The sequence below is a fragment of the Nanorana parkeri genome, unplaced genomic scaffold, assembly GCF_000935625.1.
Source record: "Nanorana parkeri isolate BGI_ZX_2015 unplaced genomic scaffold, ASM93562v1 scaffold21, whole genome shotgun sequence".
Taxonomy (NCBI): Eukaryota; Metazoa; Chordata; class Amphibia; order Anura; family Dicroglossidae; genus Nanorana; species Nanorana parkeri.
The window spans coordinates 2,583,873-2,595,116 of NW_017306289.1; the positions used below are offsets into that span (position 1 = coordinate 2,583,873).

Sequence of the window (11,244 nt, forward strand, 5' to 3'; positions counted from 1 at the left end):
TGATTGACAGCAGCAGTGGGCGGGTGCAATAGCCAGCTTGCTATTGGATATTACAAATTGAAATAGCCAATAGAAATCTAGCTATGCATTCCTATGCTGATTTTTTTTTTTATTCTGACTGCAGCAGCTGTCAGAATACAAAAAGAAAACATCTTACAGATAGCAAAGATGCTATTGCTTCCTCTGCTTTCTGCCATCATTTCAGGGGGGTGCTCTCTCCTCCCCGCATTACAATGAGAGCTTAGCAGAGCCGTAGGTGATATCAAAGCTGACTCTGCTGAGCTCTCATGATACTGACAGTTCAGCATCCCCTGGTTACTTGGTAACCAGGGGACGCTGATCTATCAGTACCATGAGAGCTCAGCAGAGCCGGCTTTGATACCACCGCCGGCTCCAACAAGCTCCCATTGTAATGACAGCTGGTCCCGGCCAATAGAAAACAGTTGGGCGGAGCTAGGGTTCACTGCTAGCTCCGCCCAATCGTTTTCTTTTTTTTCCTACTTTTTTAACTGTTTTTCTATTCTGCTCGGTACCACAGAGGTAGCCAAGTAGCATTCGGCTATTTACTCACTGCTGTTCGGCATCTATGAGAATAGGCCGAACAGCGGCGAGTAGCCTGCCGGAGGTTCGGCTTAGCCGATCCAGATGTTGGATCAGCTAAGTCGAAAGCCCGTACACGTTTTACCTGCTAAAGAATTTGTACATTTGTCTTCCCGGCCCAATCATGCAGCCCCGCCCTGTGTGGCGGGGCCACAGACCTGATTTTTTTTCTACTGCAGTTAAGCAGTACGGCTTGGTCCTGTCCTTCCCACTGTCTGTCACTGGACAGTGAATGAGAAGCAGCAGACTGATAAATTCGCCTCTATGCTCTCTCCACCAGTCAGCGTGTTCCTTGTTCGAATATGAGCACTGCAGCACAATTAATTGGCTCCCTGTGCTGCTTTTCCCTCTCCCAGTCTAAATTCTGCTGTACAGCTGGTTGCCAGAGGGTGATACCAAGTCAAATTAAGGTACTTAAAACACTGTTTGCATTAAAGAGCTACATTTATATACATTTCCTGATAAATGAATGAATAAAGAGTTGTGTAGTCTGTTTAGCAGCAACTACACATTTCAAATATTCTGTTGTATTATGGGTAAATGTTTGCAAAGCTGCAAGAAAGGTCCACCTTAATGGGTACATTCACTTTCTTGCAAAATGTGATAAATGAACTTCCTGAGAGCACCCTGCCATCTCTCCCAGCCCCCTATATACCTGTGTGATCCCCAGCCAGGCAGTGTACAGCTCATACACCGTACATCGCACATAGCAGCCCTGCAGTATGTAATTAGCATAATGCTCACAAATGGCAAGTGCTCATTGATCAGCATGGTCACTTGACCACACTGACTAATGAGAAGGGCTTCTGAACTGGGGACTAGGTTCTGGCAGAAGTGCTTCTCACTGGTCAGCGTGGTTATGTACATTATGCTCATTACATACTGCGGGGCTGTAACCACACATTGGCTGGCGGGGGCAACTGGCAGGCATTCATGCAGGTATGTGCGGCAGGGGCCAGGGAGAGGTGGCGGGGGTACAGTTAGTAAGTTAATTTTCTCACATTTTGTGAGAAAGTGAACTTACCCTTTTTAAAAACTCAAATATGAACTTTAAGAAGATAATAAAGATGAAAATGAATGCAGCTCTGTAATCAATAATACATCTTTAAATGTATTTTGTAAATGCAAGCATTGTAAGTACCTGAATTTTTCCTGGTATCAGCCTCTGAAATCCCTGTACAGCAGGGCTAAAGTGTCAGAGGAAGAAGAAATACAAAAAGCCAGCCAGTGCACGTGCTGACAAGAAGCTGATAGGATGAGAAAGCAAAGTGACAAAGAGATGAGCTCATCAGTGTGCTTCTTCTTCTTCTTCTTCACTGAGCAGTATTAGACTGGGGCAGGTCCAGGACAACCTGGGCTCAGATGAAGTGGGTTGAATGATTCTGACTTTATACTGAGGTCATCTAGTGGGTAAAAAAAAATACTACAGAGAAATCTCCGGACAAATTATTGCAGCAAAATCTTTTAATGAGCTATTCATCATTATCTTGTTATTATGTCTGGGTGTTTGCTTTAATTTGTTCTGTAAACATTGCCATTTCGCATTATGTAATTATATTGGTGAATTAAATAAAATAAAGTTTGAGATATCTTATATTACAGTTAATTCCCTACCTTAAAATAATTAATAAGCGCTTTAGAATACTTCACCGCATGATCTCTTTTGAGGCGGAACATTCTCCAGTACAGCAGTGCCAGACAACGATAACTGTGAGAAGAAATTGTTTTTATATATGGCCACAATTTAATGCTCTCTCTATCAGTTGTGTCAGATTTGACAATATGGCTGCCATATAAAAAGTTAGATGATGAAAAACCAGCAACAGTACCAAAGTAATGCACAGTGGTAGAAGAAATACCAAGCCATGTCATGAAAACATATTTTGTTCTTTTTAATGAAAAAGTGCACTTTAAAGTGATGAGTTAAAAATGGAACACACGAGCTGTGATTCAGAAAACTGCAAAGGTCAAAAGTTTGGTAGTGGTAAAAACAAACAATGACTATAATTTTTATATGTATTCGAACCTGGTTCAAGAAAATTTGTGCATGCACCCATACGATGCAAATGTGCGCAAACATTTTCTCCATGTAAACTAGGCTGTGTGAACACACTTTCAACTCCTGAAATTCCAGAAATCGTGCCAAAGCAAGTGATATCAGGGAAGAAAGTGTTACTGGAAGGTGATTGCTGGTCTTTAATGCAGCTAGAAAAGATAGTTGTCAGGGGCCATTGTAAGCATGGGTAACCTTCATTACCAACCACAATAACCAAAATAGAATAATAGTCCTTATAAAGTGACATTATAACTATTTTTTTGAAGGATCCCATCACAGCCATTTCTCTCTCTCCCCTTACTAATCTCTCCTATCTCCTCCCCACCCCACCTTGCCCCCCTCAACTACACAACTACTTTCCCTACCCCTCTAACCATCTATTTTGCCCGACCTCCATTCAAAACATATGCACTCCTACTGTTCATCACCAACCACACCCAATATCCACAGTACACTAGAGTATTCACCACAGATCAAACGATCATTTACCACTCCCAGGTATGCAGAAGCCTGGGAGGGGGGCTTTAAAGGAACGTAGTTCTCACTACAAGATTGTTAAAAATCTTAAAAACATATATTTTATTTAGAAGTCAACATAAAAAGTTGGTTTGCATCAAATACAAATGAACAGCATAGGTACGTGTAACTGGAATAAAGTCCATATGACATACAATACAGGTTTTGTTGCTGTGATCTAGTTGCTCTTTGTAGGTAAGTTGAGATATGATAGTTGCTCCAGGTGCCTCAACATGTTTGGCCGCTTAGTGGCTTCCTGGGGGGAGCAGAAAAGGCAAAACCAGACCGCCCACACGTCGAGAGGACGCACTTTCTCAGATGCTCTGATGGCAGATATTGGACAAAGTGCAGTTCTCTCGACGTGTGGGTGGTCTGGTTTTGCCTTTACCCGGCCACTTTACCTTTACCCCGTTTCACTCAAACTCGCATGAGCATGCAGCTCTGCATGCTGATTTATACATTTTACATTTGTTAGGTAAATAAACATATTTTTCTTTTACTTTCAATTACAGGTTTCCACTTCCTCGTCCTCTTAGACATTAGTGATGTAGCCTTTGCCTAAGAGATGCATCCTAGGGAGGTTGCATCAGCAGAGCATTGCTGGGAAATCTCATCTGTAAACTGCAAAATCTCGCGAGATCTCAGGGAAAGGCATTTTCCTGCCCTGAGATGATGTGCTTGGTCACATGTCCTAGTTACATGTGCCAGAGTTCCAGGAAGTAAAGGGAGATGGATTTATCTGCCCTTAGTAAAAATGGCTACTGTGAGAAGAATGGGGAGGAAAAGAAAAAGAAGATATGCAAAGCATAAAAAAACCTGCAGTTACCTATATGTATCTGTTTGTGGTTTGCCATTACTAAACATTTCTAAAGGTGCCCTTGTTGTCATTTAAAAACTATTGGTAAAGTTCAACCCAGATATGAAAATAAAAGACTATCAAAAGATGAAACCATTTAGTCGTACTCTAGGGAAAGTGGGTTAAATTTTATAATTGCATACATACACACACTCCATCATTCTCAACTTTGTGTATTAATAGCAAATATAGAATGTAGAAATACAGTTGAGTGGAAGATAAGTGGGAGGTATCACAGAAATGTACAAACCATAGTGCTGTAATTTTCTTATCCAGAGAAGATCCATTATGACCCGAATGGGATTTTATTCTCAGAGCATACCTGCAACAAAAATGTATTTACGTATGGATTTGGCTTCGTAATTTTGCAGCTGTCCAAGCTATGGATAACATATTACTTTTTATACTTTTTATACAGTATACAAAAAGGAGCATACTGGTCAAATCAACTGTTTGTAAATATTTTGGTACGCACTCGAAAACAAGTGATCTTTTAATTAGATAAATACATTAAATCTTGCATTAAAGCATATACTGTGGGGCTCTACAAAAACGCATCCTAAGTATACAAATATGAATTATATTATTGATATCATCCATGAAATAAACAGCTCCTGGACCTGCTCCTCAGGTCTATCTAGTGGCTAAAAAGGGGTATTTTCTTGACATTACATTTGATCTGGAATTAAAATATACTAATAACATAATTTTTGAACAGAACAAATGTACATGCAGTTTGCCAGGACGAATGAGTCAGCAATTTTTTTTTAATAAATACACCCCTATGTGTATTTACCTATATGCAAACATGTTTACAAACATACACCTAATTATCCACACATTTTTTGAACACCCACCGTATCAACTCCACAGTCTCTGAGTACATTGTGTATGGAGATTTAGATTCCATTGGCCCATGTTCCATTGCATTCCCACACTCAATGAAAGAAAGAGCGGCTTCTGTGTAGTTCAAAACTTTATCAAATTTGTCCATCTTGTAAAGAAGAGAGAATAATAACAGATAATAATTTAAAAGAAACATTTGCATAGTGCAGCAAATAGAATACGGCACATTTATTTTTTTAGAACATTACAGCAGGTTTTCGTATACTGAATCCATCATTGTGGGCACTGCTATTCATTTTACAATGTTCTTAAACTGCAGAAAGCCCAAAAATGTGATAAACACCAAATTATTTTTTCTTTACCAAATCAAACAAAAAAGCATAACATTTTTGTTTGTTCCCCAACTTTGTTCATAATCTAGCTTACTTATTAACGCTTTACTATAGGGACCAGCTAAAGTATTAATTGTGCCTAAGCAGTAAACTGCAACAATGGCTTTTGTCTTGAATTCCTTTTAAAATAGCATTGCAGTTCTTGGAGCCTAGGCACTTCTAAGCCTACAGCCATCTGCAGTGTGAGATTTAAGGCATTCCTGCCTCTCACTGTTAGTGCTGGGAGATTTGGAGAGAGATCTGGTGTTGTCACAACTGTTCTGCTCACTATTTTCCTCGCTGGAGGCTCTGACATGTGAAAGCAAAACCTCCCACACAGAGACACAGTGCAAAAGTAGGCATTGTAAGTCAGTAATGAGAAAAGCTCAGCTGCAGGGAGGCCAAAAGCAATACTGTTGACTAGTCCTTTGCACCCTGCCTGCCTTTTTTGGACACAGCTTCCTGGGTTTTAATGGAAATTGGGTGATATGCTTTGTATGAATCTAGACATGAATCCTGAAATTCTTTGGAATATCTCAGATTTAATGAGTGCAAAATCTCCTGGGAAGTTCCTAGGTTTAGTGATAGAAACGTCTATGGTGTTTTTCTTTTTTTTTTAACTTCTTTTAGATGCAATCATATTTATCAATCAATCATTGAAAAATAATTGTTCAATAGCATACACAGATCAATTTGCTTGAAAAATTAAATAATTTTCTACATATTCTGATCTTAACTCTTTTATTTTGATGGGCACAAATTTTAACGTAAGATGAGACACCCAGCTGATGATATTTGTAAGATATGATTATTATATTAAAAGATTGTTTCTACGATTCAATCAACGAAAAAGGAGGATGCAGTGGCTTTTTATGTGACACTTATTTATGTGATCCAGGCCCAAGAAAAATCCCCAAAAGATGGACGTTTTGAGAGCACAATGTCAAATGTAAATAACTCATTTTTATAATTGTCTTACAAGATATTACAGATGTAATTTGTTAAAATATTATATTGCCACCTGTGCAGCACCAAATACTCTTCTCATTATATATTTAGACACTAGATGGCAGCATAGTTCTGTTTTGTGATAAAAAAAATCTTGCATCTGCACAATCTAACATACTCTACATCAGTTGTTCTCAACCTGTGTAACCTCAGGACCCACATTTGTCCTCGGTCATTAATTCACAATGCAAAATTATTTCACGTTTGCAGTGATACCAAATATCTGTGGTGCAATCGGCGTTTCGCTCGCCATTCGGCTCGGCTATTCTGCTCGGTACCTCTGTGGTACCGAGCAGAATAGAAAAATAGTTAAAAAAAGTAGAAAAACCAAATAGAAAACGATTGGGCGGAGCTAGCAGTGACAGCTAGCTCTGCCCAACTGTTTTCTATGGGCCGGGCGGTTCTGCTGACCTCAGAATTAAAAAAAAGCCACCATAGGAATGCATAGCTAGATTTCTATTGGCTATTTCACTTTGCAATAGCCAATAGCAAACTAGCTATTGCACCCGCCCTGTGCTGCTGTCAATCACTAGAAGGGGACCTGATGGAGAACTTCAGGTCCCCCTCTGCTGATTGACAGCAGCAGTGGGTGGGTGCAATAGCTAGTTTGCTATTGGCTATTGCAAAGTGAAATAGCCAATAGGAATCTAGCTATGCATTCCTATGAGCGTACGGGAGAGTAATGACAGATCAGCGTCCCTGGTTACCTCGTAACCAGGGACACTAATCTGTCTCTGCAAGTGGCTGGAGCCAGCCGTGAGATGATGGCTGGCTCCGCCCAACTGTCAGTGGCAGTCTGTCGGCCGGCCAATAGCCAGCCGTTCGGCCAGCTTCGGCTTTCACCTCGGCTCAGTCGAGCCAAGGCATACGCCTTCGGCTCGGGCAACTTTGGGAGCTGTGGGGCTATAGTGAATACAGCCCGTACTGAACCGAAGGTGTCCTGGGGCCGAAGCTAGCCAAAGGATCAGCCGAAGCTACAGCTAGATCCTTCAGCAGGTTTCCTTCAAGTACTGGCAGGTTGAATAGCTGCCACCCAAATTTGCCCTAGGCAATATGCTTCTGTTGCTGTATTGCATCTGTACACTTTAGATTGTAAATTTATTTGGGGCATGGGATGATGTACCCTGTTCAGTGTGTGATATCTGTAAAGTGTTTTGAATATGTTTTACTAATTGGCAGGAAATTAATACATAAATCCAAATACCCTATTGTATTCACTTTACTAAAAAAAAGCATGACTCCAATTGGAATATGGTAGCAGGGAGGACAGTCACCACTAAGACTTTAGCAAAAGCAATACAGTCCATCTAAATAAACCAGAGCAGTTCTTTCAAAATGTATACTATTCATTAAAAGTCTACCTTTGAACAAACCTCTTATTCTGAGAATACTTAATTACTTATTTTTCAAGCCATTGTTTAGCAAAAGCACTCAACAATACAGCCATTTCTGAATTTAACAAAGCCAGTCATACTTGTAATAGGTTTTTATAATTATGTTTGGCAGTTGTGCTGATGATAAGTTCATGCACATAAAATGCTAGCAAAAATTAATTTAACATATTCTGTCTAAAGAAGAAAGCGTTCTTACCATAGCATCTGCTTTATGCTTCATCCGTTTAGCTTCCTGCATAAAGTAATCAGCATTGCGAGTTCTTCATAAAGAGAAAAGGAAGATACTTGTTGTCACAGCTCGGCTTTAACATTTACTATCTATCTATCTATCTATCTATCTATCTATCTATCTATCTATCTATCTATCTATCTATCTATCTATCTATCATTCCCGTTTGAACAGTCTGTTAGGCCAGCAGTTCTCAACCTGCTAAACCCACATTTGCCCTTGGTCATTAAGCCGCGACCCAAGTCGCACTGCAATGGAATACACGGCATTGCAGTACCGGGCGTTAGGGTTCAGGCGATCCCACTATGGGTGGGAGGTGCGTTTGAGGTGTCATTCAAAATAATGGCAACACAACGCACCCTACATGCCAGAACACGCAGGTGGTGCGATTGCGTGGTACTGCACATTAATTGCATGGGACTGTACGATTAATGCACTGTACTACTGTGAACGGATGCCCAAAAACACTGACTGACACAAAACCAGACACAATCTCACACACTAACATATATTCTCAAACACATATACACATTCCAAAAAATTAGGGCTGGTAATGATTAAAAATTTCCTGTTCGATTAATCAAATTTTTTTAAATCGATTAATCGATTCATTTCGATTCAAAAATATTTTTTTTTTCCTTTTTTTAAAGATCCACCCCGTCTCCCTACTTCATGAGAACTGGAGTGGATCATCAGCCTGGGTTCCAGTATAGGCTGCTGTGATGGAGCTCCAGCCATATGTGCATTGTTTGTACAGCTCCCTTACGTGCCCTGTAGAGGTGACAGGAGCCAGAATGTGGCATCAGTCCAGTCCAGGCACCCCTACAGGGCACATTTGGGAGCTGTAAGAAATGCACGTATGGATGGAGCTCCCTTGTAGTCATACTTCCAGCCCACCTCAAGGAGACATTCAGGGCTGGGCAGCATATTTTGAACGGCTACTTGGCACGAGAACTAACGGTGCTGCGCTAGAGGGAGGCAGAGGAGTCTCTCACCTAGAAAAGTAGAAGGCATGTGGCGACCCACTGAACATGACCCACCAGTTGAGAACCAGTGTGTTAGTATATAAAAATAAAATAACAGGCTAGTGACTTTAAGGCTATGAATGAAATGAATGGGGTTTCCAGTAAAAGCAGCTCCTCTAAAAATACAGCATTATGATCAGGCACTTGGAACTGTCTAAGCATCCATCCCCTCAGTGAAACGTGGCTTTATCCATGCCATTTGGCTGGTCACAACACATACACAGTCCCACAAACATTGCTGAACACAATCTTGATTTTGTTATCACTTGATTCTGTAACTTAATTGCTGTTCTTAGGAACTTGGCTTTCCTGCACCCTAACCATAACGTTCTAACCTATTTGGAACATTTCCATCGCATGGTTCTGCTTGTATTTACTGGACATTTCCTTGAATATCTCCTTTAAGGACTTCTCTTTCTCTGTCCACTAATCTTTGTTGGAGTTTCCCAAGACTCTTTTTGAAAACTTTCTCTTTTCAATTAGTTCTAAAATATTTCACTTTACCTTACCTTAGCCAGTTCGCTTTGGATGTCTGAGAAGTATCTAAAGCTTAAAGTGATATTAAAGTTTAATTTCTTTTAGCAACTCCTACTTTCGATGACTTACAGTATAGGCTGCTTCTTTTAGTATTGAAGTTGTCCTATACTCTGGATTTAGGTGGGTCACTCCACAAAGCTTTCTGGTTTTAGTGTGGCTCCTTTCCCTTATAAGGTCATTTGGAGCTCCCCTTACATGCACTCTCCTAGCCAGGGAGCTGTGTACATCAACACAGACAAAACAGCCGGAAACTCTAGGACCGCAAGTTCCTCCCCTGCTCCTGCCTCCTCAAAGCTAATAGATAGACACATGCTGTGCTATTGAGACTGGGTACACAGAGTGCAATCTCCCCAACAGAAAGTTCTAAAGAGTAATAGATTGGCAAATATATGAACTACGTAATGTACTTGGGATTGTTTTTTTGGTAGGTTTCATTTTACTTTAACCATCAGAGTTAATCATCTTCGCTCCATTCTCTCCAAACTATTCCCTGACACTCTTAATATAAACTACAGTGTCATTCTCCCTACCCAACAAATATTTCACCAACTACATGTCTTTCAAGACAGGGAGAACAAAGATATGGTCCCAGAATTCCAGCCTTTAGAGAAAGGATGAGCTGATATCTGAACTCTGATTTTAAGGTTACAAATGACATGTGATTAAACACCCTGAACAACACAGTCAATAGCACCCAAGGGCTACCAACTTTTTTCATATTTTCACATTAATCTTTAGCAATTATGTAGTAACAGATTAAAATAAAAGATACAATTAACTATAGATAGAAAACATAAAAAAGGCAAACAATATTGTAGTGGTTAAACTCACCTTGTGTTGTCCAGAGACTGTATAGTTTTCCTTCCATCCTTATGTCGATTAAAACCATATGACCACATATCTGACTGAGTGTCTTCACCACTGAACATGACCCACCAGTTGAGAACCAGTGTGTTAGTATATAAAAATAAAATAACAGGCTAGTGACTTTAAGGCTATGAATGAAATGAATGGGGTTTCCAGTAAAAGCAGCTCCTCTAAAAATACAGCATTATGATCAGGCACTTGGAACTGTCTAAGCATCCATCCCCTCAGTGAAACGTGGCTTTATCCATGCCATTTGGCTGGTCACAACACATACACAGTCCCACAAACATTGCTGAACACAATCTTGATTTTGTTATCACTTGATTCTGTAACTTAATTGCTGTTCTTAGGAACTTGGCTTTCCTGCACCCTAACCATAACGTTCTAACCTATTTGGAACATTTCCATCGCATGGTTCTGCTTGTATTTACTGGACATTTCCTTGAATATCTCCTTTAAGGACTTCTCTTTCTCTGTCCACTAATCTTTGTTGGAGTTTCCCAAGACTCTTTTTGAAAACTTTCTCTTTTCAATTAGTTCTAAAATATTTCACTTTACCTTACCTTAGCCAGTTCGCTTTGGATGTCTGAGAAGTATCTAAAGCTTAAAGTGATATTAAAGTTTAATTTCTTTTAGCAACTCCTACTTTCGATGACTTACAGTATAGGCTGCTTCTTTTAGTATTGAAGTTGTCCTATACTCTGGATTTAGGTGGGTCACTCCACAAAGCTTTCTGGTTTTAGTGTGGCTCCTTTCCCTTATAAGGTCATTTGGAGCTCCCCTTACATGCACTCTCCTAGCCAGGGAGCTGTGTACATCAACACAGACAAAACAGCCGGAAACTCTAGGACCGCAAGTTCCTCCCCTGCTCCTGCCTCCTCAAAGCTAATAGATAGACACATGCTGTGCTATTGAGACTGGGTACACAGAGTGCAATCT

The 11,244-nt window shown here is 40.2% G+C and overlaps 1 protein-coding gene across 1 annotated transcript in view; it reads right to left on the minus strand.

Annotated features, from left to right (window-relative positions):
* LOC108792171 (AF4/FMR2 family member 3-like) overlaps positions 1 to 10,367 on the minus strand; it is a 17,078-nt gene extending 6,711 nt beyond the window's left edge. The window contains exons 1-5 of the mRNA XM_018562884.1: positions 10,270 to 10,367; positions 7,844 to 7,907; positions 4,886 to 5,022; positions 4,279 to 4,350; positions 2,215 to 2,308 (exon numbers count right to left, since the gene is read on the minus strand). Of these exons, the coding sequence (XP_018418386.1) occupies positions 2,215 to 2,308; positions 4,279 to 4,350; positions 4,886 to 5,022; positions 7,844 to 7,907; positions 10,270 to 10,367 (465 nt within the window). The remainder of the gene's footprint in view (positions 1 to 2,214; positions 2,309 to 4,278; positions 4,351 to 4,885; positions 5,023 to 7,843; positions 7,908 to 10,269) is intronic.
* Between the last annotated feature and the right edge of the window lie 877 nt (positions 10,368 to 11,244).